The following is a 27973-nucleotide window of genomic DNA, read 5'->3' on the forward strand; positions in this document are numbered from 1 at the left end:
AGATGAGTGTAGGGAATCTGAAAGTGTCTGAGGGTTAATAGCTTGTAGATTTCTGACTGTGTGGTAGGTAGGAATGAGCTGGGGTGGGCGAGGATTTGTGAGCGTGAAGGAGAGAATGTTGTGGTCAGAGAGTGGAAGTGGTGAGTTGTTTAGGTGGGAGATTGAACAGAGCCGGCAGAAGACCAGATCAAGGGTGTTACCGTCCTTATGTGTCTCAGAGGTTGAAAGCTGTGAGAGGCCTAGAGAGGTGGTTAGTGATAGAAGCTGGGATGCAGATGTGGAATTAGGGCTGTTAATGGGGATGTTGAAGTCTCCCAGGATGAGGGTTGGTAGTTCTGAGGACATGAAGTGTGGCAGCCAGGCTGAAAAGTGGTCAAGGAAGTGGGTGGGTGAGTCTGGGGGCCGGTATATGACCGCTACCCTGAGGGAGAGGGGACGGAAGAGCCTGATGGTGTGGACCTCAAAAGAAGGGAATAAGAGTGATGGGACTGTGGGGATGACCTGGAAAGTGCATTGTGGGGACAGGAGTATGCCAACTCCACCACCAGGTCTGTTTGTGGGTCTCGGGGAGTGAGAGAATTGTAAGCCACAGTAGGAAATGGCAGCAGGAGAGACAGTGTCAGAATCCTGAATCCAGGTTTCAGTGAGGGCCAAGAGATTAAGAGAGTTGTTCAGAAAGTAATTGTGTAGGAAAGGAAGCTTGTTACAAGCAGACCGTGGATTCCAGAGGGCACAATTAAAAGATGTAGATGAGGGAGTTCAAGTAATGTTAATCAGATTATTGTGGTTTCGATATGAGGTAGGGTAGGGGTTGAGGTTGGGGGATGGTGGACCAGGGTTGGGGGAGATGTCCCCTGAAATCAGTAGGAGAAGGAAGATAAAGAGCCAATAGTTGTTGGAATTGTAAGTAGTTTTTTTCTGTGATGTGTTTGGGCAAGATGGGCTGAGGTTTCTCAGGAAGGTGAGTGTGTGGGAGCTGTACATGGGAGAGGGGAGTATAGAGGGGCTGATGTGTATGAGTCGTGATGGAGGGGGGATAGGGTGATGAATGTGGATGGCAAGGGAACACAGGAGGATAAAAATAAAGCACATGGTTAAAGGGGAGAGCAAAGTGTGGGTTACCTGACTCCTGCCCTGACTAACTGCCATGTATAACTGCCGGTTTGCTGGATGCTTATCTTCTGTGATGCTTTGCTTATGGGATGCTTGCGTGCTGTACCCCACACTGCGTGCTTCCCCTTAGCAACTACTACATATATAGGCCACACTACAGGGTCAGGAGAGAGGGATTGTGGGAGATGGTTGGGTATAATTTGTCAGCTGGGGCCAGCACACCAGGGGATGGTTAGATGATCAAAGGCACTAGACCAAGATGTGGCAAAATGCTATAGCACCTTCCACCTGATAAGATCTAGAAAGGCCCCAGTCACAGATCTAAAGCAGTAAGTGTAAGGTACACCTGGGGTGGACCCGCTAGACCGTGGCAACGAACCTCCCGGGGGCGAGCTGACCAGGTGGACCACCCCCTATACAGGGAGCGTTTGGGGCAAGCCCGCGGGTAACTATTACCACGGCAGCTGGTACCCTGGAGAGTAACGACAGACAGACAACTAGAGCCGAGTTGGGGGTACAGGACTGACGGTACCGGCTTGGAGACACAGGACAGGCGGGCACGGCTGGGAGACACAGGACAGGCGGGCACGGCTGGGAGACACAGGACAGGCGGGCACGGCTGGGAGACACAGGACAGGCGGGCGCGGCTGGGAGACACAGGACAGGCGGGCACGGCTGGGAGACACAGGACAGGCGGGCACGGCTGGGAGACACAGGACAGGCGGACACGGCTTGGAGACACAGGACCTAGGAGAGAGGAAAAATGGAGAGGTGAACGAGCCACGGATGGACAGGACGCGATAGCGTGCATAGAGGGCGGCCAGAATCACTAGGGAAAAGCAGTGATACTCAGGCACTGCTGGCAGGAAGAGGCGGCCAGATATAGGGGCTAGTAGGAGGACTTCCGGGTCGTGACCTAAAGTGGAGGAGGAGCAGGCGCGCGTCCTGAGGAGGAGGAGGAGCGCGCGTGCCCAGGCACAGTATGTGCGCGCGCCCGCCGAGCAGGAGGGGCGGGAGCGTGCACCCGGCGCGGTCCGGAAGACCGGACGAAGGGGACCGCTGGACAGAGAAGAGGAGCCGGGGAGGACCGAGGACGGCGGCGCAGAGGGAAGCAGGATGCCGGAGGAAGGGTAAGCTGCGGCCGGGAGGAGGCAGAGAGAGGAGCGCGCGGCAGCCGCCGCGTGACAGTACCCCCCTCCCTACGCGCCCCCCTCCGCAGTCCGGAAAAGAATTTGGCCAAGATTCGAGGGGCCTGGATGTTCTCTTGGGGCTCCCAGGACCTCTCCTCGGGACCAAAGCCCTTCCAATCAACCAAGAAAAAGGTTCTCCCCTTTTGCTTCCTCATGGCCAAAATATCTTTAACCTCAAATACATCGTCTGCGGAGACAGGCGGAGGTGAGTGAGGGGCCTTAGAAAGGAAACGATTGAAGACGACTGGTTTTAGCAAGGACACATGAAAGGCATTAGGGATACGGAGAGAGGCAGGAAGCCGTAGTTTATAGGAGACATCATTAATACGGGACAAGATCTCAAAAGGTCCAATATAACGGGGACCCAGTTTATGGGAAGGGACCTTGAGGCGAATAAACTTGGAGGCCAGCCAAACTTTATCACCAGGGTGATATGGCGGAGCATCCAGGCGTCTTTTGTCGGCGTGTCTCTTAACTCTGTTACGTACCAACTCGAGAGCGGCCTTGGTCTCCTGCCAGATCCTGGAGAATTCCCCGGTCAGAAGGTCAGCCGCCGGTACACCCGAGGCAGGAGGAACCGGTAGAGGTACACCAGGATGTTGCCCATAGACGATAAAGAAAGGGGACTTGCCTGAAGACTCGCTGGCGTGGTTATTATAGGCGAACTCGGCCCACGGGAGAAGTTCAGCCCAGTCGTTCTGGTGGACATTGGAAAAATGCCGGAGGTAGTTCACCAAGCACTGATTTGTCCGTTCAGCCTGACCATTGGACTGGGGATGGTAAGATGAGGAGAAGTCGAGAGTGACATCCATTGATCTGCATAGGGCTCTCCAGAAGCGAGAGGTAAATTGGACTCCTCTGTCAGAAACAATATGTTGGGGCAGTCCATGAAGACGGAAGATGTGCTGAACAAAGATCTTCGCCAAGGCTGGAGCTGATGGTAAGCCGGAAAGGGGAACGAAGTGTGCCATCTTAGAAAACCTATCAACCACCACTAGGACGACTGTACAGTTGGCAGAGTGGGGTAGGTCCGTAATAAAGTCCATGGCAATGTGTTGCCAGGGGGACGAGGGTATAGGAAGCGGGTGTAGAAGCCCAGAAGGTAGCTGCCTAGGCACCTTGATCTTGGCACAGGAGAGACAGGAGGCGACGAAATCCCGGACATCCTGGGGAAGAGTCGGCCACCAGTAGTAGCGGGATACCAGGTGAAGTGTCTTCTTAATCCCGAGATGGCCAGCCAGCTTGGAAGCATGTCCCCAGTGAAGGATTCGTCCTCGGTCCTTCTCCGGCACAAAAGTCTTGCCAGGTGGAGGTGAGAGAAGAGAAAGTGGTGCCACCGTGATGAGCCGGGATGGATCCAAGATATGCGTGGGTTCCTCTTCGACATCTGTGGGCAGGAAGGATCTGGACAAGGCGTCAGCTTTGAGGTTCTTGTTGCCTGGGCGAAAATGTAGATCAAAATCGAATCGAGCGAAGAACAGAGACCACCTGGCCTGGCGTGGGTTGAGTCTCTGCGCAGATCGAAGATAAGCTAGATTCTTATGATCTGTGAAGATTGTGAAGGGATGTGCGGCGCCCTCCAATAAGTATCTCCACTCTTCTAGAGCTAACTTGATGGCCAGCAGTTCTCGGTCCCCTATGGAATAATTCCGCTCTGGGGTGGAAAAGGACTTGGAAAAGAAGCCGCACGTGACGAGTTTACCGGAAGAAGATTTTTGAGACAAAACCGCTCCGGCTCCAGTTGCTGATGCATCCACTTCGAGGACGAACGGTTTGTTGGCCTCAGGACGATGGAGTACGGAAGCCGTGGTAAAAGCTCGTTTTAGAGATAGGAAGGCCTCCTCTGCTTCAGGGGTCCAGACGTGCGGGTTGGCTCCTTTACGAATCAAAGATGAGATAGAGCCGGCCAATGAGGAAAAATGGGGGATGAACTGCCGATAATAATTTGCGAAGCCGAGGAATCGCTGAACGGCTTTCACCCCTTGGGGACGTGGCCAGTTGAGCACGGCAGACACCTTCGCCGGATCCATACGCAGGCCGAAGTCGGAGATGATATATCCCAAAAATGGAAGGGAGGACTGTTCAAAGACGCACTTCTCCAATTTGGCGTACAGGCGATTCTCCCTCAATCGGAACAGCACTCGGCGGACATCTCTTCTGTGGGTGGACAGATCGGGAGAAAAGATCAGGATATCGTCAAGGTATACAACCACACTGGAGTACAGAAGGTCTCGGAAGATGTCGTTCACGAATTCTTGAAAAACTGCGGGAGCGTTGCACAACCCGAAGGGCATGACGAGGTACTCGTAGTGTCCATCCCTGGTGTTGAAGGCGGTCTTCCATTCATCTCCGGAGCGAATACGGACGAGATTATAGGCTCCACGGAGATCCAATTTAGAGAAGATTCGCGCACCTCGCAGCCGGTCGAACAGCTCGGGGATGAGAGGCAGAGGATATCTGTTCTTGATGGTAATCTGGTTAAGACCTCGATAGTCAATACAGGGGCGGAGAGACCCGTCCTTTTTCGTAACAAAAAAGAAGCCAGCCCCAGCGGGAGAAGAAGACTTTCGGATGAAGCCTTTGGCCAAATTCTCTTGTACATATTCAGACATGGCCTGGGACTCGAGTGGACTCAACGGATAGATTCGCCCCCGGGGCGGAGTCGAGCCAGGAACAAGCTCGATGGAGCAATCATATTGCCGGTGCGGTGGAAGAGCCTCTGCCTCTTTCTTATCAAAGACATCAGAAAAAGCCCAATAGACCGAGGGCAAATCCGCAGGACCCGAGACAGGAGACGAGCATTTGAGGGGTTGTACTGGACGAAGACATCTAGTCTGGCAAACGCAGCCCCAGCGAAGGATGTCTCCGGTCCGCCAATCTAGGACAGGTTCATGCATCCTCAACCACGGAAGGCCCAGGAGCAAGGTGTGGGATAGAGACGGCAGCACGAAGAAGGTTATTCTCTCACGGTGCAGGACCCCGATCTGTAATTCCAGCTCTTCAGTGACCAACGTTACGGTCTCGCGCAAGGGAATCCCGTCGACTGAGGCTAACTGCCGGGGAACCTCCAAGGACCTAACAGGTATCCCCAATCTCTTCACCGCCTCGAGTTGGATGAAATTACCAGCAGCCCCTGAGTCAATATAGGCTAGCTCCGAGAAACGTTTGGATCCCTGGATAAACAAAACAGGAAGGGTCAAAGGTAGAGAGGTGTCGAAGGCACCTAGGGAGGCCTCTCTTACCTGTCCTAGGCGGAGGAGTTTCCCGGCCTCACAGGGCAGGAACGTAGAAGGTGGGAGGCACTGCCACAATAGAGACAGAGACCATGAGTGAGTCTCTCCTGGCGGCGTAGCTCTGCGGGCCTGAGTCGGTCAACCTGCATGGGTTCAGGGGCTGACGCCGAGGTGGAAGGCCGAGCGCGGGGAGGACTGCGCATCGGAGGAGAGAACCGAGTGGGTCTTCTCTCCCTGACGGCCTCGCGGGAACGCTCGCGGAAACACAGGTCAATTCGCGTTGCCAGCGAGATGAGATCTTCCAAAGAAGTAGGTGTATCCCTGCCTGCCAACTCATCTTTGATTCGGGGCGACAAGCCACGCCAAAAGGCCCCTACTAAAGCCTCATTGTTCCACCCTAGTTCAGAAGACAACGTACGGAACTGGATGGCGTACTGTCCCACAGAGAGAGCACCCTGGCGAAGGCAGAATAAGGACTCGGTAGCGGAGACCAGACGCCCGGGCTCATCAAAGACCTTGCGGAATGTCTCCAAGAAGGTTGCGAGCTGGGAGACTATCGGGTCATCTCGCTCCCACAAAGGATTCACCCAAGCCAATGCCTCACCCTCTAAGTGGGAAATCATAAAGGCCACCTTGGCCCGGTCGGAGGGATACTGTAGGGGTGCCAGCTCGAAGTGCAACTGACACTGGTTAATGAACCCCCGACAGAGCTTGGGATCCCCACTATAGCGTGGGGGTTTAGCCAAGCGGGGCGAGGACTGGGAAGCTGCTGCAGGCACAGGGACAGCGGCCGCCATCTGTAGAGCTAGAAGGCGGTTATCTACAGAGGCTATGTAGTTTAAAATATGGGCCTGGGTGTCGCGCTGCTGAGCAAGCTCCTGCTGTAAGCCGGAGATTTGGGAGGCAATCCCCGGATCGGAGGTTTGCAGAGATGAAAGTCTGGACTCCATAGACTTGAGGAACGACATGATCCTCGCCTGATTCTCACGAAGGAACAAAAGTTCCTTTTGGGTCGGGGTCGGGGTCTCAGCGGAATCCATGGCCTGAGTATTCTGTAAGGTACACCTGGGTGGACCCGCTAGACCGTGGCAACGAACCTCCCGGGGGCGAGCTGACCAGGTGGACCACCCCCTATACAGGGAGCGTTTGGGGCAAGCCCGCGGGTAACTATTACCACGGCAGCTGGTACCCTGGAGAGTAACGACAGACAGACAACTAGAGCCGAGTTGGGGGTACAGGACTGACGGTACCGGCTTGGAGACACAGGACAGGCGGGCACGGCTGGGAGACACAGGACAGGCGGGCACGGCTGGGAGACACAGGACAGGTGGGCGCGGCTGGGAGACACAGGACAGGCGGGCACGGCTGGGAGACACAGGACAGGCGGGCACGGCTGGGAGACACAGGACAGGCGGGCACGGCTGGGAGACACAGGACAGGCGGGCACGGCTGGGAGACACAGGACAGGCGGACACGGCTTGGAGACACAGGACCTAGGAGAGAGGAAAAATGGAGAGGTGAACGAGCCACGGATGGACAGGACGCGATAGCGTGCATAGAGGGCGGCCAGAATCACTAGGGAAAAGCAGTGATACTCAGGCACTGCTGGCAGGAAGAGGCGGCCAGATATAGGGGCTAGTAGGAGGACTTCCGGGTCGTGACCTAAAGTGGAGGAGGAGCAGGCGCGCGTCCTCAGGAGGAGGAGGAGGAGGAGCGCGCGTGCCCAGGCACAGTATGTGCGCGCGCCCGCCGAGCAGGAGGGGCGGGAGCGTGCACCCGGCGCGGTCCGGAAGACCGGACGAAGGGGACCGCTGGACAGAGAAGAGGAGCCGGGGAGGACCGAGGACGGCGGCGCAGAGGGAAGCAGGATGCCGGAGGAAGGGTAAGCTGCGGCCGGGAGGAGGCAGAGAGAGGAGCGCGCGGCAGCCGCCGCGTGACAGTAAGTATTACATACAGTGCAACAAATGAATTATACCAAAGCTTTAGCCAGCACATTTAAATATGCAGCAAAATGGTAAAGCAGCAGAAGTATGGAGTTGTACCATTTGGATATATAGCAGCAGAGAATAGAGGCAGCAGAGGTGGGAAGTTGTATCATTCAGGCTGCTTGCTGGCAGTGAATGGAGTAAATACATGCAGGGTGGCTCAGTTGATTACCATTTGGATATATTACAGCAGAGAATAGAGGCAGCAGAGGTGGGAAGTTGTATCATTCAGGCTGCTTGCTGGCAGTGAATGGAGTAAATACATGCAGGGTGGCTCAGTTGATTACCATTTGGATATATTACAGCAGAGAATAGAGGCGGCAGAGGTGGGAAGTTGTATCATTCAGGCTGCTTGCTGGCAGTGAATGGAGTAAATACATGCAGGGTGGCTCAGTTGATTACCATTTGGATATATTACAGCAGAGAATAGAGGCGGCAGAGGTGGGAAGTTGTATCATTCAGGCTGCTTGCTGGCAGTGAATGGAGCAAATACATGCAGGGTGGCTCAGTTGATTACCATTTGGATATATTACAGCAGAGAATAGAGGCAGCAGAGGTGGGAAGTTGTATCATTCAGGCTGCTTGCTGGCAGTGAATGGAGTAAATACATGCAGGGTGGCTCAGTTGATTACCATTTGGATATATTACAGCAGAGAATAGAGGCGGCAGAGGTGGGAAGTTGTATCATTCAGGCTGCTTGCTGGCAGTGAATGGAGTAAATACATGCAGGGTGGCTCAGTTGATTACCATTTGGATATATTACAGCAGAGAATAGAGGCGGCAGAGGTGGGAAGTTGTATCATTCAGGCTGCTTGCTGGCAGTGAATGGAGTAAATACATGCAGGGTGGCTCAGTTGATTACCATTTGGATATATTACAGCAGAGAATAGAGGCGGCAGAGGTGGGAAGTTGTATCATTCAGGCTGCTTGCTGGCAGTGAATGGAGTAAATACATGCAGGGTGGGTCAGTTGATTACCTGTGTGAAGAGAGAAGATGAATGTTAATTCCATGCCATGTATAACTGCCGTTTTGCTGGATGCTTATCTTCTGTGATGCTTTGCTTATGGGATGCTTGCGTGCTATACCCCACACTGCTTAAGCCTGCTACTTCACACAATGATCTCCACACTCTCACTGGCCCTGACACTCCCTGGCTTTGACACTAACTTTCAGTTACCCCTCTCCCAAAAACCCTGTCTAAGCTAACTGCAGCCCCAGTGGCTATCATACTTTTATAACAAACATAAACATCAAATGCATTTAACCCTTGGAGTGTCAGCGAGCAAACCACCAGTCTCCACCATTGCTACATTTGTAGTTTCTCCGGCTAGTAATATCAACTCACAATTGTTTACTAAGCCTTTACTGGTTATTAGCCCCTTCCTAACATTGGGCGTAATAGTACACTGATGTCGGACTCCCCCTGTTTGGTGCGGGTGTGGCACCCCTGAGGGCATACCTCCCAACTTTTGAAGAAGGGAAAGAGGGACAAAGGCTGCGGCGGCAAATTTTAGGCCACACCCCCAACCACACCCATTTCACAACTAGCCACACCCATGTCCTTGCCCAAAACACACCCATTTAGCACTGCTGATCACACTGACTGGTACTGAGGGCACAGTGGCTGGTACTGTGGGCACACTGACTGGTACTGAGGAAAAGAAAGAACAGAGAGAGAAAAAAGAAAATGGAGAGAGAGAGAGAAAAGAAATAAAGAACAGAGAAAGAAAGAGGGGAATGAAAGAAAGAACAGAGAGAGAAATGGGAAAGAAAGATGGTACAGAAAGAACAGAGAGAGAGAGAGAGAGAAAGAAAAAGAAAGAGAACAGAGAGAGAGAAAGAACAGAGAGAAAGAAAGAACAGAAAGAGAAAGATACGAAAGAACAGAGAGAGAGAAAGGAAAAACAGAGTGAAAGAAAGATTAGAGAGAGAAAGAAAGAGGGGAAAGAAAGAACAGAGAAAGAAAGAACATAGCAAAAGAAAGAACAGAGAGAGAGAGATAAAGGAAGAGGGGAAAGAAAGAACAGAGAGAAAAAAGAAAGAGAGGAAAGAAAGAACAGAGAGAAAGATTAGAGAGAAAAAGAAAGAGGGGAAAGAAAGAAAGAACAGAGAGAAAGGAAGAGGAGAAAGAAAGAACAGAGAGAAAGAAAGATACAGATGAAAGAAAAAGATTAGAGAGAAAGAAAGAAACAGAGTGAAAAAGAAAGATTCTATAAAGATACTATAGCAGCCCGGCTCCCATTGTAATTCCCCCCTGAGCCTCCCGATGCAGGACATATCATGATCCACTCACATGGCCGGCATCCCTGAGTCCAAGGTGATCCTGCTGTCCACGCTATCGGAGGAGGACATGGTGATGGATCTGAAGCATTCCCTGAAGTGCCTCCATGGTTCCGTCACAATCTCCTCCCGAAATTACCTCATTTCCGGTCAGCTTCTAGCACGTCGCTTCCGGTGGAATGTCACGTGTGAATTTTAAAGTTCTCTTTGGGTCTCCGCCGTGTACTCCTGTGTCCACGGGAAAAGTATGCTCCCGGCCGGGGCAGACTATCAAAATCAGGACTGTCCCGCTGGATCCGGGACACCTCATACACACACGGTTCCGCTTTGTATGCCTCGTACACACACGGTTCCGCTGCATACACCTCGCACACACACGGCTCCACTCGGTAAACCACGTACACATGCGGCTCTGCTCCGTACACCTTGTATACGCGGCCACGCTCTGTAAACCTTGTACACACATGGCTTCACTCTGAAAACCTTGTACACATGCGGCTTTGCTCCATACACTTCGTACACACGCGGTTCTGCTCCATACACCTCGCACACACGTGGCTCTGCTCCATAAACACACGGCTCAGCTGTGTACACTTTGTACACACAGGGCTCCGTTCCGTACACCTCGTACAAACACGGCTCCGCTCCATACACCTCCTACACACACGGCTTCCCTCCGTACACCTCGAATACTCGCGGCTCCACTCCTTGCACATATGGCTCCACTCCGCACACCTCGTATATGTGCGGCTCTGCTCCGTACACCTCGTAAACGTGCGGTTCTGCTCCGTACACCTCGTACACACATGGCTCCACTCCGTACACCTTGTACATATGCGACTCTGCTCCGTACACCTCGTACTCGTGCGACTCTGCTCCGTACACCTCGTACTCGTGCGACTCTGCTCCGTACACGTGCGACTCTGCTCCGTACACCCCGTACACATGTGGCTCTGCTCCGTACACCTCATACACGTGCGGCTCTGCTCCGCACACCTCGTACACGTGCGGCTCTGCTCCGTACACCTCGTACATGTGCAAACCTTCTATATCATACACGTGTGGCTCTGCTCCGTCCATCTCATACACATGGCTCCGCTCTGTACACCTCGTACACGTGCAACTCTGCTCCATACACCTTGTACATGTGCGACTCTGCTCCGTACACCTCGTACACATGCGACTCTGCTCCGTACACCTCGTACACATGACTCCACTCCGTACACCTCGTACACGTGCGACTATGCTCCGTACACCTTGTACACACGGCTCCGCTCCGTACACCTCGTACATGTGCGGCTCTGCTCCGTACACCTTGTACACGCGCACCTCTGCTACATCCACACTGAAAACCCCTCCTGACCCCACACATAAACTTCATCTCATCCAGGACCATGACAACCAGCACAACAGAGTCCTGCAGGCACTCAGGGGTCAGGGCTGTGTGCACAGGACCTCTGATGAGGTCACAGGAGGGGAGGAGTCAGGGGTCACATGATCAGGGGCATCGGACGCCCCTGATCATGTGACCCCTGACTCCTCCCCTCCTGTGACCTCATCACAGGTCCTGTGCGCACTGAAGAACCCAGCGATCGGTGCTGGGATTCATCACTGTGGGGCTGCGGTGGCTGGTGGGTCTGTCTGGGGGGGTGTGGCGGCTCAGTGAAATGCGGGAAAAATAAGCTACTGCCTGGGACAGCGGGACATGCAATAAAAAACGGGACTGTCCCGCCAAATCCGGGACACTTGGGAGCTATGCCTGAGGGTTCAGTCGCCACAGAGGTACTGCACCTCCTCCTAAGGTGTGGTGCCCCACCATCCAGGTAAGGTGGAGACTCCTGACCACACTCCAACACCTGCATCCCACACAAAATAGTAGTGTAGCAAAGCACCCTTTGGTGGCACCCTCCTTGGAACACAAAGAGTGCTGGGAGGCGGGTGGAGCTTAGTTGCGCAAAAAGAGCGGAAAGAGTTTAGGATTTGGTCAGTCAGTCAGTCATTGAGTCTGACTAAGAGGGTCTGTGAGAGAAGATCCCCTTAGTGGGATGGATGAAGGAAGCGCTGCAGCCGACCTCAGTGACCTGGGTCCGCTGGCACAGGAAAGGGACATTGATGGAAAGCCTGACTCTCTCCATAAGAAAGAAGGATTAGTACGGAACGTAAGGAGAGGAGGACTAATGATTAGGGTTAGAGCAGAACCCTTCCCAAGTTCACAGCGCATGGCCGGGGTCTGGTCCCCGAGGTTGTATGGATACTAATGGTCCTGCAGCAGACACCGGAGGAATAGAAGTTGTCACCACTTTATTCCCACTTTATTCCCACACAAGACTTGGGGCACAACAGCAACGTGAGTGAGCCGGGACTTAGTAGCAAGGAGTCCCCGAAGCAGGCTAAAGCTGTCTGCCGTACAAGTAGAGTTCATAGGAACATCTGACAGGAGGAACTCCAGTGTAACTCAGTACTGAGAGTACTTCACTATTGGCGCAAAAGGCAGACGTTCAGAAAAGGTACATATGTTGGCGGAGTGTTGTAACGGAGTATTTCATCTTGCCTGGAGGTAGGCTGAGCCCCTCCTGGAGGACACAGCACCGAGGCGGGCACCTGTATGTGGGTCGCCCAGTACCGGGCCGGTGTCAGGGGGAATGTGTCACAGCAGCAGTGACCCGGTCCGTGGCCCTGGGCGCCCAATATCAATGGCGGTGATGTTAATGGTGTTAAGGTTTAATTGAATAGTTCGTGACGCCACCCGTGGTGTTTGGCAAGGTAGATGGTAAACCAACGCTGCATACAGATCCGCTGGGACTGATGGCGTGGTGCAGCAAAGATGGTATAGCTCCCCACAGGTGGAGCTGTAGTCCCAGGGCAGTGTAGGTGCAATGGATAAGGAGAGGCGCAGAATGGTATAGATGCTGGTACCCAGATGTAGCGGTGCTGAAGGTGTTAGCGGCGAATGAATGGAGGACACCAGGGCTTGAAGTTTCAAAGCTTTACTCACAGTTCGTGGTACCCATTGGTGCCTGCCTCAGTGCTGTGTCCTCCGGGGTAGAGACTCAATCAACCTCCCGGGCAAGTCAGGGTTCTCCGCTCCAACACTCCGCCAACGTGTGCCTTTCCTGAACGACTCCTCTATTGCGCCTTTAGTGTGAAGAACTCCAGTACCGTAGTTCTCTGGAATTCCTCCTGTCAGATGTTCCTAGAACCTTACTTGTATGACAGACAGCTGTAGCCTCTATCGGGGACTCCTCTCAGAGTCCTGGCTCGCAAATCGGTTGCTGTTGTGTCCCAAGTCTTGGATGGGAGTAGTGCATTTACAGCCAACTACTCCACCGGTGTCTGCTGCAGAACCATAAGTGTCCATACAACCTCGGGGACCGGGCCCCTATAGGCAGGGTTCCTCTTCCAACCCACAACTCCTCTCTGTTCTCTTACTCCTTCGTTCCGCGCTGTTCCTTCTCTCTCTTATGGAAGCTCAGGATGCAGGTCTACGTCTTTCTCCTTCTCTTCTCTTTCCCGTGCCAGCTGGCTCAGATCACTGAGGCAGCTGCAGCACTCTTTCTAAACTAAACTCAAACTGAACTCAAACTAACTTCAGAACTGAACTTCTCTGGGGCTCACCCCAGACTGACCTTCTGTCAGACTGACCGACTGACCGACCTACAAATCTTCACTTTCCCCCCTCTTTTATACTAACTCCACCCACCTCCCAGCACATCTCGTGTTACGAAGCAGGGTTCCACAAAGGGTGCTCTGCTACCCCAGCCTGAAGCTGCTAGGTGGACCTACTGAACTATCCTGTGTGTGGGATGCAGGTGTTGGAGTGTGGAAAGGGGTTCCCAACTTACCTAGGCGGTGGGGCACTACACCTTAGAAGGTGCAGTACCTCTGTGGTGACTGAGCCTCAGGGGCGCCACATATGCACAACAGACTGCGAGTAAAGCTTTGGAACTACATGCCCTGGTGTCCTCTGCTTATTCCTGCGCCAACCCACTCAGCACTGCTACATCTCTGTGCTGAACACTGCACCATTACGCTCTCCTCACTCTCTCCCCATCTACACTGCCCTGGGACTACAGCCCTGCATGTGAAGGGATACACCATCATTGCTGCACCACACCATCTGTCCCAGAGGATCTGTTTGCAGCGTCGGCTTAACACCTTCATTGCCGAACACCACAGGTGGCGTCACGAATCATTAACTTATAAACTTTAATCATTAGCCACACTTTTCCTTTTACATGGACGCCCAGGGCCACGGACCGGGTGACCGCTACCGTGACACTTCCCATTGAAATCAACGGACCCAGCTTCGAGTACCCCACTGCCCTGGGAGGGCGATCCATTATTTGGCGTCACGAACAGGATGACGAAGCCCGGTGCCACCGGGTTCTGTGTGCCTGAGTTTTATTGGACTTAAACATTGCTGAGAATGTGCAGAATAACCAAATTAATAGACTGCAAAATGGACTCTCAAAATGGCCGCCGGCGCGGTGAAGAAGGGCGTGACAACATGGGTGGTCCTAAGAAAAGACTGCAAACTGTCCTGGGCCTCCCCTGAACTTCTATGCAACTGCAACATGGCCCACCCCCCGAGGGGTTCGGATACTGGCCTGGTATGGAGGAGTAGGAAAAAGTCGCCGCCCCCAGAAGGAGGAGCAAGGCCCTGTGGCGGGAAAGGAGCCCGGGAAGGAGAGAGAACGCCAGAACGCCATGATGGAAGGAGGAAGGAGGCCCGAACAGCGCAAGGAGGTTGAGCTGAACCTCCCCGGCGCATTGGCTGAAGGCTCCGATCCAACTTCCAAAATGGACCGCTGGCAGCTGGAGGACGAGATTGTTCAGCTGACCCACCGTCTGTGGTTGAGACAGGAGGCGCTCTGGATCATGAACTGGCAGCACGCCCGGAAGGCGCCTACACCATCGGTACCCTCCATCATCGGTACCCTCGCCATGGGTACCCGCCGCCGCCGCTATATCGCCGGTACCTTCACCCGTGGTACCCGTCGCTGCTGCACAAGATCTCCCCCAGGCAGCACTTGTGGAACCTACGGCCGCTGCCCTGTCACCGGCGGCGCCTGTCTCCATCTCCACGCTGCAATCACCGCAGAGCGTGGCCTGTCACGAAGAGTTCCCTGAGGGCCTGGAGGCTGAAGCGGAGGAAGTTGAACTCCTGCCTGGACCTGTCGTGGCTGCGCAGGTCCCACCGGAGACCCCTGCGGACCCGGAGCCGCCATCATCTCCGATCTTGGGACGGGCAACTCTAGTGAACCTCGTGCATCGCCGGGAGGCTCCAGGTATGACCGCCACCCCTGCCAATGCGTTATCCCCTGAGTTTTCACGCACTGCGGCCGGCATGCTCGAACTCTACATGGGACAAATGGAAGAGCTATTCTCTCAAGTTAGAGACACTAAGCTGACTGCGATGGGGAAGTGGAAGAAATCCCTGCTGAAAAGGGTGAGACTGGAGCAGACACGTCCCATTCGGCATCTTGTAGGTTCGGTAGAAGGGTCTGAACAGCAGACGAGTATTAATATGCATCATGGGCTTCCGGTTCCACAGATTCCGAACCCTTGCCTTTCACCCTACCAGCAGCCACAGACATCGGTGCCACCAGACGTTAGGCCAAAAATAAAGGCAGCAGCACTGCTAATTGTGGTGCCACCTGAAACTGGGGAACAACATCCAGTGGTACCAGCTGCAACTCCTGCAGAATCATTGGCAGCAGAGCTACCACCAGCAGCAGCTGAAGCGCCACCCTCACAGGCAGCCGTTACTCCCGTTGCCATTCCATCTACACAGGCAGATACCAACCTCACTTCCTGGAAGAGGGAATACCTGCAATTTGTGGACAATCAGCAAGAAGAGGATGTCCTTCAGTTCTCCCCTGGAAGCAGCCCAAGTGACCCGCTTCCACCACCCCAGGAGGGGACCATCACTAAGAATTAATAACTAACTGTTACCCAGGAGGGTATAGGCACCGTTATGCCTTTTTCATTTTTCTTTATTCATCATGTTGTTTTTCTTTTGATTCCAGTTTGCCCAATTTCTTAGACAGCCTTTTATTTTTGAACTGTGGAGATCATGGACAATGAGTGATCCAGAACTGTCCTGTAAATAGTTGCACCTTTTAAGGTGCTTTCTCTTGGTTTTACATAGACCTGCTTTAATAGGGACATTTCAAGACATCGTGGCTGGATCAGTGTCTACTTTACAAAATTGCACATTGCACTTAATAATAATGTTTAGCATTTTGATAGAAAAAGTAAATAGTGGTAGTGTTTAATAAAGAAATAGAACAGATTTTATATAGGATATAGTTGGTCGTGAGATCTAGGCATCGGACTAATAGTGAATGTTTTACAGAGTTTAGACTCATGTTAATGTGTGAATAAAGATGAAAAATTTGAATGAAGGTTTGAAAATGCAGGTGACGAACCAGGCATCGGCGGTTGTCACCTAGGGTCTAGAAGTATTAGTAAAAAGGTGAAAGAAATGTTTTAATGATAATACTTGAACTGGTAGTGAGTTTACTGCCAATAGCACTTTAATTAGGTACTATATTTCGACATAGATAGTTAAATTGTTTGCAACGTTCAAGGATCAGCGCCTCCCAAATTGGGAAGTTTAGATAAGTATTGTTTATTAAGCATTCAAAAATATTTTTTTATGTTCCTGATTTTTGTCTAATTTTGTTTTACTTGCAGCCCGCAGATGTGCTGTGTTTAACGGGGGGGTATGTGGCGCCCCAGAGGGTTCAGTCGCCACAGAGGTACTGCACCTCCTCCTGAGGTGTGGTGCCCCGACATCCAGGTAAGGTGGAGACTCCTGACCACACTCCAACACCTGCATCCCACACAACATAGTAGTGTAGCAAAGCACCCTTTGGTGGCTCCCTGCTTTGGGAGGCAGGTGGAGTTAAGTTGCGCAAAAAGAGCGGGAAGAGTTTAGGATTTGGTCAGTCAGTGAGTCTGACTAAGAGGCTCTGTGAGAGAAGATCCCCTGAGTGGGATGGATGAAGGAAGTGCTGCAGCCGACCTCAGTGACCTGGGTCTGCTGGCACAGGAAAGGGACATTGATGGAAAGCCTGACTCTCTCCATAAGAAAGAAGGATTAGTATGGAAGACTTGGGGGCACAACAGCAACGTGAGTGAGCTGGGACTTAGTAGCAAGGAGTTCCTGAAGCAGGCTACAGCTCTCTGCCGTACAAGTAGAGTTCATAAGAACATCTGACAGGAGGAACTCCACTGTAACTCAGTACTGAGAGTACTTCACTATAGGCGCAAAAGGAAGACGTTCAGAAAAGGCACATATGTTGGCAGAGTGTTGGAACGGAGTACTTCATCTTGCCTGGAGGTTGGCTGAGCCCCTGACCTGGAGGACACAGCAATGAGGCAGGCACCTGTATGCACAACAGACTGTGAGTAAAGCTTTGGAACTACATGCCCTGGTGTCCTCCGCTTATTCCTGCACCAACCCACTCAGCACTGCTACATCTCTGTGCTGAACACTGCACCATTACGCTCTCCTCACTCTCTCCCCGTCTACACTGCCCTGGGACTACAGCCCTGCCTGTGGAGGGCTACACCATCATTGCTGCACCACTCCATCTGTCCCAGAGGATCTGTCTGCAGCGTCGGCTTAACACCTTCATTGCCGAACACCACAGGTGGCGTCACGAATCATTAACTTATAAACTTTAATCATCAGCCACACTTTTCCTTTTACATGGACGCCCAGGGCCACGGACCGGGTGATCGCTGCCATGACCCTTCCCATTGAAATCAATGGGCCCGGCTCCGAGTACCCCACTGCCCTGGGAGGGCGATCCACGGGCTTTGGCTCTGTGCCCGCACCCTTCCGGGCACATGATAGCTGATATTTACAGCTGACATGTGCCCGCAACAGGCGGGGGTGGAATCGCGATCCACCCGCGGCTGGTAACCCACTAAATGCCGCTGTCAATCTATGACAGCGGCATTTAACCCTCGCTTCCAACAAGCTTGCTGGAAATCCCGCCCATCGGTGACCCCGTCACGTGATTGCGGGTCACCGATGGGTTTGCATGACAACCAAAGGTCTCTTCTCCAGCAAACCTCTATGGTTGTCATAGCCAAATTGCTATGAGTGCTGCCCGGTGGTCAGCGCTCATAGCAAGTGAGAATTTCTGCTACATTCAGGCAATCTGATCATTGTCTGTATGTAGCAGAGCTGTTAGGGTTATGGCAGCTTCTAGTCTCCCATGGAGACTTTCGAAGCATAAAAAAAAGTTAAAAAAAAAGTTTTTAGAAAATTAAAAAAATAAAAATACAAATCACCGTTCAATCAAGTTCAAATAAAAGTTAAAATTTCGCCCCATTCAAAATAATACAATAAAAAAATCAAACATACACATATTTGATATTGCCACATTCAGAATCACCCGATCTATCAATATTAAAAAAGAATTAATCCAATCGCTAAACGGCGTAACGAGAAAAAAAGTCAGTCAAAACGACAGAATTAATTTTTTTTTGGTTGCCGCTACTTTGCATTAAAATGCAATAATGGGCGATCGAAAGATCGTATCTGCACCAACACAGTATAATTAAAAACGTCAGCTTGGGTCAGCACGCAAAAAATAAGCCCTCACCCAACCTGAGATCACGAAAAATGGAGTATGTTTGGTGTCTGTGAACTCGTAATGACCTGGAGAATCATAATGGCAGGTCAGTTTTAGCATTTAGTGAACATGGTAAAAAAAACAGCTGCTTGATTGCAATTCTTTTTTGCAATTTCACCAGACTTGGATTTCTTTCCCATTTTCCAGTACATGATATGTTAAAACCAATGGTGTCGTTCAAAAGTTCAACTCGTCCTGCAAACAACAAGCCCACACATGGCCATTTTGACAGAAAAATAAATAAGTTATGGCTCTGGGAAGAAGGAGAGCAAAAAATGAAAATGCAAAAACAAAAATACCTCTGGTCGTTAAGGCTAGGTTCACACTGCATCAAAGCAGCCCGTTCAACGCATAGTGTTGACGTGCTGCGTTAACGATATAGCATAACGTGAACGCGTTATGCTATACCGCTTAGGCCGGTTTCACATTTGCGCTTCAGGGCGCAGCGACGGCCGCCGCTAAGCCCCGCCTCCTGCCGCGCCTCCACCAGTAGCTCCGCCTCCGGGCGCATGACGCTGCATGCGTCATGCGTCACCTATCTTTATCACTGAGGACGCAGGCCGTGCGCAGTATGCGTTTGGCAGCGCCTGCGTCCTTTTGATGGTGCGCCGAGCGCAACCAAATTGCAACAGGTTGCGTTTGGCTCTGGTCGGCGCACCGTCAAAAGGACGCAGGCGCCGCCAAACGCATACTGCGCACGGCCTGCATCCTCAGTGATAAAGATAGGGGACGCATGCAGCGTCATGCACCCGGAGGCGGAGCTACCGGCAGAGGCGCGGCAGGGGGCAGGGCTTAGCGGCGGCCGTGCGCAGGCCGTCGCTGCGCCCTGAAGCGCAAATGTGAAACCGGCCTTAGCGCAGATGCTTCATCTGCGCTAACGGTGAAGGACACTCGGATGCTGCAGACCGTGTCCGTCACTGAATGACGGCACATCGCTAGCGCATGCCGATTATGGCATGCGTTGGCGATGCACCCGACAATGGGGGTTAATGGCAGCGTTAACGGATTGCGTTACATCGCGCTATGTCGCGGTGTAATACAATCCGTTAAACGGACTGCCTTAACGCAGTGTGACCCCAGCTTAAGGGGTTAAACTAGCCCCTCCCCCCAAAAAATATAAATTAATAACCAGCAAAGGCTAGGCTAGGATGCGCCTTTTCCGGGGCAGCTGAGAGCTGATGTTTTCCTTCCTAGCCTATTAATATCAGTCTGCAGCTGTCTGCCTAGCCTTTTCTGGTTATTAATTATAGGAGGACCCTACATAATTTTTTTTGGGGGGTTCCCCCATTTTAATAACCAGTAAAGGCTTAGTAGGCAGCTGTGAGCTGATATTTATAGCTTGGTAGGATCCATATGTATTATCCCTTTCCCAGGCTATAAGCCTCTGCTGGTTAATGATGATAGAGGGGACAATACACGGTATTAAGAAATGGGGTGTGAGAACTTTTGATCAGGGTCATTTGAATGTTTTGGGTTGTCATTATGATTTAAAAAGAGAAAACACAGTAGTTTGACTAAATGGATAATGAATAAATAGCTTTACCCAACCACTAACCATAAGTGGAGAAAAAGTTTTGGTGTTATCATTCATATTCTCTGAAAAAAGGCCAAGAAAGCAAAAATTCTGCCGGGGTATGTAAACTTTTGAGCACAACTGTATTATATAATTATTTATAGAATAAATAGAATAATATTTTGTTGGAAAACTATGTTTAAGTGACATAGAGAATTACTCTATGTAAAAGCTCATGTTAAAATCACATGTTAGGCTACTTTCAGACTAGCATTACAAGGTGCAGTGCTCGGCCACCACTAAGCTCCGCCCCCAGCTGCGCCCCCCCCCCGGTCAGCTCCTATGGTCGCATGACGCTACATGCGATCAGCGTACCCTATATTTAGCATTGGGTACGCTGGCCGTGCACTGGTATGTTTTTGCCGGCGCATGCACCATTTTAGCGCTGCGCCGACGTGCGCCAAATGCACCTTGTTGCATTTTTGTACGCTCGGTGCAGCGCAAAAAGGGCGCATGCGCCGGCAAAAACATACCAGTGCACGGCAAGCGTACCCAACGCTAAATATAGGGTACGCTAATCGCATGCAGCGTCATGCGACCATAGGAGGAGCTGACCGGAGTTGGCACGGCCGGGGGCAGAGCTTAGCGACGGCCGAGCGCTGCGCCTGGTAACGCTAGTCTGAAAGTAGCCTTAGAGATGGAATTTGTGTGAGGGGTGTGTGTGTATAGAGCAATAACTCCAAATTTACTACACCTGCGCCCCATTCTCCCTTGAAATCTTGTAATACTAATGAGTCACATGACACTGGGGAAAGAAAATGACTAAATTGGGCACAATTTGGCCATTTTCAGTTAGGGGTGTACTCACTTTTGTTGAATTATTTAGGGGGCACATCAAATTTACACTGTTATACAAGCTGTACAATGACTACTTTACTTTGCATTAAAGCATCATATTTTCAGTGTTGTCCCATGAAAACATATAATAAAATATTTACAAAAATGTAAGGAGTGTACTTAAGTTTGTGATATAGCGTGTGCGTGCTGTAAGGATTGTACTCACTCAGCTGCATAGGAGGAAGCAGGAGGCACATTCTCTTCAACGTCCATGTGAGTTTATTTGCTCCATAAACCATCAAATCCACAACAAAAGAGGTAAGCAGTCTTTACATCAGGCAGACATGGCATTAATGTCCATAGCAGAGCTCTATCTGGAGCCACAGACACAAAAAGGCTTCTCCTTCATTCACACAGACCACTCTTTAGTGTCCCACCTGGACACATGGAAGTCTGTGCACACTGCCAGACGCCAGACTCCTAAACACTCACTCCCATGTGCTAAACACACCTCGATTACAGAGCCTGTAACCACATCCACAGGTGAGGTATGGATCACATGGTCATGACCTCACTGTAGGTCCTGAACCTCACGACCACACACAGGGTAAATAGGGTACAGTTAGCACCCTCACCCAGAGGTGAGGTAATATGGGTAGCCAGACCCTCCCATCTCTCATAGCTACCCGCAACCCGGACCCAGGTGCACTAAACGCCATATTAGTGCTCATGTGCACTAACGACAAAATACTCCGAGTTGCATTGCAGGGAGCATCCATTCTTGTGATATATGCAGTGCCTTGCGAAAGTTTTCGGCATCCTGGAACTTTTCTACCTTTTCCCACATATCATGCTTCAAACATAAAGATACCAAATGTAAATTTTTGGTGAAGAATCAACAACAAGTGGAACACAATTGTGAAGTTGAATGAAATTTATTGGTTATTTTAAATTTTTGTGGTAATTCAAAAACTGAAAAGTGGGGCGTGTAATATTATTCGGCCCCTTTAACTTAATACTTTGTTGCACCTCCTTTTCCTACGATTACAGCTGCATGTCGCTTGGGGTATGTCTCTGTCAGTTTTGTACATAGAGAGACTGAAGTTCTGCCCATTCTTCCTTGGCAAACAGCTCAAGGTCAGTGAGGTTTGATGGAGATCGTTTGGGAACAGCAGTTTTCAGCTCTTTCCACAGATTCTCGATTGGATTCAGGTCTGGACTTTGACTTGGCCATTCTAACACCTGGATACATTTAGTTGTGAACCATTCCATTGCAGATTTTGCTTTATGTTTGGGATCATTGTCTTGTTGGAAGACAAATATCCGTCCCAGTCTCAGGTGTTTTGCAGACTCCAACAGGTTTTCTTCAAGAATGGGCCTGTATTTCGCTCCATCTATCTTCCCTTCAATTTTAACCATCTTCCCTGACCCTGCTGAAGAAAAGCAGGCCCAAACCATGATGCTGCCACCACCATGTTTGACAGTGGGGATGGTGAGTTCAGGGTGATGAGCTGTGTTGCCTTTACGCCAAACATATTGTTTGGCATTGTTGCCAAAAAGTTTGATTTTGGTTTCATCTGACCAGAGGACCTTTTTCCACATGTTTGGTGTGTCTCCCAGGTGGCTTGTTGCAAACTTTAAACAACATTTTTATGGATATATTTGAGAAATGGCTTTCTTCTTGCCACTCTTCCATAAAGGCTATATTTGTGCAGTGTACGACTGATTGTTGTCCTATGGACAGACTGTCCAACCTCAGCTGTAGATCTCTGCAGTCATCCAGAGTGATCATGGGCCTCTTGACTGTATCTCTGATCAGTCTTCTCCTTGTTTGAGATGAAAGTTTAGAGGGACGGCCGGGTCTTGGTAGATTTGTAGTGGTATGATGCTCCTTCCATTTCAATATGATCGCTTGCACAGTGCTCCTTGGGATGTTTAAAGTTTTGGAAATCATTTTGTATCCAAATCCGGCTTTAAACTTCTCCACAACAGTATCACGGATCTGTCTGTTGTGTTCCTTGGTCTTCATGATGCTCTCTGTGCTTCAAACAGAACCCTGAGACTATCACAGAGCAGGTGCATTTATACGGAGACTTGATCACACACAGGTGGATTATATTTATCATCATTAGTCATTTAGGACAACATTGGATCATTCAGAGATCCACAATGAACTTCTGGAGTGAGTTTGCTGCACTGAAAGTAAAGAGGCCGAATAATATTGCACGCCCCACTTTTCAGTTTTTGAATTTCCACAAAAATTTTAAATAACCAATAAATTTCGTTTAACTTCACAATTGTGTCCCACTTGTTCTTGATTCTTCACCAAAAATTTACATTTGGTATCTTCATGCTTGAAGCATGATTTGTGGGAAAATGTTGAAAAGTTCCAGGGGGCCGAGTACTTTCACAAGGCACTGTACCTCCAATTAACCACGCGACCACCAGTCACACCACAGTGTGTGTGTGTGTGTGTATGTATATATATATCTATATCTATATATATATATATATATATATATATATATATGCATACATGCTCTGGCAAAAATTAAGAGTCCACTTCCAAATGTTCAGTTTGTCTGATTTTTCTCTTTATAGGTATTGTAAGGTAGCGCTGTCATTCATGGTTGGGGACACTCGCTTGGCAGCCAAATAATCGCATCCGCATGGGTTTTCCATAAAACCAAAACAGTCCATGTGGTTTATTAGGCATCATAAACCACAGCGGCAACATAAAGTTCATATAGTCAGCATAGGGTTCATGACAGAGCTCCACTCTGTTAGCAATGTCCAATACTCAGGCTCTTCTAGCCTCACAGTTATCTCACCCCGTCAGGGTTACTTTCTCATAGCTGCTTCATACTCCATACTTCAGACGTCCATTCCCTCCAGGGAACTGTCAGACGCTTGCAGCCATTACTCACAGCATTCACGTGCTGTCAGGCAGGAAGCCCCATCTCCCTGCGGGACCTTCCACAACGAACCAACCGGGTCCAAGCATTCTCTCATGTGACCTACCCCGGCCACCTTATATGGTCCGTAGCCACGCCCACCAGGTCACATGGCTATGACCTCATCACAGGTCCTTCAACCACTCATACACGCCTTACAATTGCATTCTTAAACACACCCCCTGAGTGGGTTTGTAGGTAACTGGGCCAGCCCGTCTCCCCAGTTACCTGGAGACTTCTCCCTGACACATTGAAACAGCACCTCAGCAGTATCACTGCTGATCAACACACACATAAGTCTCCATCTCAAGGCCACCCACCTTGAGATACATAACAGTCATTCAGGATTCTGTCATTCATCCTCTCTCCTAGGACATCCATACAGCACCCCCTAGTGGTCACTACACCACAGTATATTTTTGACTAAAATGTAAATTGTTCTTTTAGTCTATAAACTTCTGACAATATGTCCCCGAATTTCCAAGCAATAAATTTTGTATCTTTTTTCTGATAAAGAAAAATGGTCAAATTAAAAAAAAACAAAGTGCTTTCAGACCTCAAATAATGCAAAGAAAACAAGTTCATAATAATTTAGAAACAACAAAAACAACAAAACTAATGTTTTAACTCAGGAAGAGTTCAGAAATCAATATTTTTTTGGATTTTTGGATTAACCATGATTTTTAATCACAGTTTCCTACGTCTTGGCATGCATTCCACCAGTCTTTCACACTGCTTCTGGTTCAAAAATTAAAGCAGTTCTTTGTTTGATCGCTTGTAAATATCCATCATCCTCTTGATTACATTCCAGAGGTTTTCAATGGGTTTCAGGTCTGGAGAGTGGGCTGGCCATGACAGGGTTTTGATGTGGTGGTCTCTTAATTTTTTCCAGAGCTGGAATATATATCCACATCCACAGTGGATAAGGTATAGATGGAGGACCTAGTAAAGATATAGTGGAATGTACAAAACTATGATAAAAGGATACCAAAGCATATAGCTATTAAGTAAAATGTAATTGTATAAGCTCACCATGAGGAGATACCATTGGGTAACCTTGGCTAGGTTGCTTAAGGCCCCGTCTCACATAACGAGATTCTTTGCGAGATCACTGAAACATCATGGATTTCGTGACACAGCAGCGATCTCGCTACATGTGACACATAGCGGCGACCGGCCTCCCCGCTGGATATCGCTGATCGTGCAGGAATGTCCTGGGCCATTTTTTGATCGTTGGCGTCCCGCTGGCCAGCATGCATCACTGTGTTTGACGCCGACGAGCGACCTCGTTGGGCACGCAGGACTCAGGGACGCAGGCGGGAGTCGTCAGAATAGCTGCTGTGTGACAAGGTACCAACGACCGCCGAGGTCGTTATACGGATCGCCGTATCGTTGCTGCGTAGTTAAGTAGATCTGCCTGTTTGACAGCTTACTAGCGACCATATAGCAACGCACCAGCGATCCTTACCAGGTCGTATCGTTGTCGGGATCGCTGGAGCGTCACTATGTGTAACGGGACCCTTAGTGTAGTTTTGATAATCTCCTGCTGCTCATATTCATGAGCTTTGTATAATTCCGCCCTCACCACGGATTGGTAGCTTTCTCAGTACAGAGTGCATAAGCAGAAAGCTGCCAATCGGTGGTGGGGTGGGGTTACTCAGATAACTGGTAGATCTGCAGCAGATGTAGCAGGGATTTTATCAAATTGACAGCAAGCAGCCTGGGAAAAAATATATCACTATAATCGGGGTTTCTGCCCTACATTATGCTGTTCTCAGGTGGGGTAGCAAAAGCCTGCTGACAGTTTCTGATTAAGATGTAAATAACAGAATTTTCCTAGTTGCATGTAATTTTATTTTTTATGACTTAATATATTTCTTTGTTTTGCAGATAAAAGTACCCGAATCCCTTCACTTTCCAGTTATCTTTACTTTCTCTTCTGCCCAACTCTGCTTTACAGAGAAAGTTATCCACGGTAACCCCCCAAGACACGTTCTGTTTAAGTCACTACAGTATAGGTCATTATATACACTAATGTGATTTTATTGACTCAACACCTGCTTAGTGAAAACTTTAACTATACTTTGATAAGTCAAGAACTAATAAAGTATAAACTTATATATACAGTATAATCAAGATACTAAACATATTATTAGTCAGGAAAGCTGGTTAAAGTCTGAGATAGAAGTGTATTCTCTATGGTAGATGTAGATTAGGACCAAAGTGACCTTCCTATTTGTCTACCTACAGGACACCGTACATCAGATGGAAATATGTAGCTAAGAACTTTGCCCAGGTAGGATGTAAGTTAAGAATGTGCATTAGTGGGAAGATCTGCCTCCATTCCAGTGAGTGCTATGATATATTTAGGAATTGGGATGCCAGTGTATCAGGCCATAGTATACCCCGAGTCCAGACTTTACCCGGGGTTAAAGCGGCCTTGGCTTGATTATGCCCCAGGTATATTATGGCCTAGGCCATTTCATACCCCCTCATGCCAGATTATAGCCCCTTTGCTATCAGCAGCGTTGAGTGATATACCCAAGAATTACTTAATTTTTCAACATCTTATTGGGGATCAGGTTTGTCAGGTAAGTTATGTGAGAAGATCACTGACTTAAATCTTAAAGTTCTAAACACATAGACTATTATTACTTGAACCAGAAAAACTTCAATCAGTATCATTATTCAATATTAGACTTCCACAAAGATGTAATGAGGTGAAGAACCTACCGCACTTCTCAGTAGTCACACATTACAAGCAGCCGTGTGGCTGAGGATGATGGAAACAGATCTGCACACTTTTCAACCAATCAGAGACAGGGTGAGAAAACCAGGATCAAGTTATAATTGCATCCTAAGGTGAAAGCACTGATCTTACTGGACAGCAGTGTAATCTCAGATGTAATGACTGTTGTCTGTTACCAGTCACATTGTATTGTGAGATCAGTCTTCATCATGTGATTAACAACACAAATACCTTCTCACTACATGTAAGTCAGTTTTAAATTATTAAAAAATGGCACCTAAAATCTCTCTCATTTACAAGCGTTCATAACATAGAAGGGTATATTGTAGCCTGGAGGGGTGTAGTCTGGCCTAGACCATTTTGCACCCCCGGGAATAGCTTTGACATAGGACAGTTTATCCCCGGGGTATACTCTGGCCTGAGCCAAACTATACCCAGGTTTAATCTGAACAGGGGTTAATTTGACCTGTTACACTGACTTCTATAGGCATATACACAGATAATGATTTTTTTCATATGAACAATTCCTTCTACTGCTCCAAATATTATTTACATGAGTTACTGATCAAATGCAACCCAGAAAAATAATTCCTATAAATGTTCTTCTTGCAGCCGTCTAGTAGATCGGCATGTAGTAGACGGCTGTATTTAGAAAGCTTCTGTCCTCTGACAATAATGCTTTTATTATTAAAATGATAGGGCAGTTCTATGTTGTGGCTCGCTACTATCTGCCACCCTGCCACGCCCCATGGGGCACTGGATGTGCTCGGTATTCTCCCCTAGAGTCTAGTGCTTCTTAGGGTGGATTATTGATGTGTGGAGGCCTTAGATTTTTCTCCCCTTTCTAAAATCAGCAGTTGTCCTTTTGATTTTTTTTTTAAAGCAGTTCTCTTTAGTACTTGTGGATCTGATGTCTACCAGCGCATTTACTGAAAATTAAGGGGGTTTCTCACTTGTAAAAACTCCTGTCCCCAGAATGCAGTTTGTTTAAAAAAATAAAAATCAAATTGTGACATCGTGCTTTATTCACCCTTATTGGGTACCACCGCTCAGTGTCGAACTTGGGTACCAAGGGCCCACAAGTTAGGCTAGTTTCACACTAGCTTTTCTGGGCTCAGCGCAGGTCTGCCGCTAAGCTCCGCCCCCGGTCGCGCCCCCTCCGGTCAGCTCCTCTTCTGATCACATGACGCTGCATGTGGGTCACCCTCCCAGGGCTGTGGGGTACTCGGTACCGGGCCGGTATCAGTGGGATGATTCACAGCAGCGGTGACCCGGACCGTGGCCCTGGGCGCCCAAGTAATGGGGGAATGTAATGGTTTGAATGTAGTTAAATGAATAGTTTGTGACGCCACCTGTGGTGTTCGGCAAGGGAGGTGTTAAGCCGACGCTGCATGCAGATCCTCTGGGACTGATGGTATGGTGCAGCAAAGGCGTAAAAGCTCCCCACAGGCGAAGCTATAGTCC

General features: G+C 49.6%; 1 protein-coding gene across 2 annotated transcripts in view; it reads left to right on the forward strand.

Annotated features, from left to right (window-relative positions):
• Positions 1–27973, forward strand: part of SOAT2 (sterol O-acyltransferase 2) — a 140457-nt gene that overhangs the window by 45748 nt on the left and 66736 nt on the right. For both annotated transcript variants that reach the window (XM_073546172.1, XM_073546171.1), the window contains exons 8-9: positions 25651–25735; positions 26011–26056. In XM_073546172.1, the coding sequence (XP_073402273.1) occupies positions 25651–25735; positions 26011–26056 (131 nt within the window). The remainder of the gene's footprint in view (positions 1–25650; positions 25736–26010; positions 26057–27973) is intronic.

This window comes from Dendrobates tinctorius, unplaced genomic scaffold (assembly GCF_039654945.1).
Source record: "Dendrobates tinctorius isolate UK_male_01 unplaced genomic scaffold, ASM3965494v1 ptg000145l, whole genome shotgun sequence".
In the NCBI taxonomy this organism is placed as follows: domain Eukaryota; kingdom Metazoa; phylum Chordata; class Amphibia; order Anura; family Dendrobatidae; genus Dendrobates; species Dendrobates tinctorius.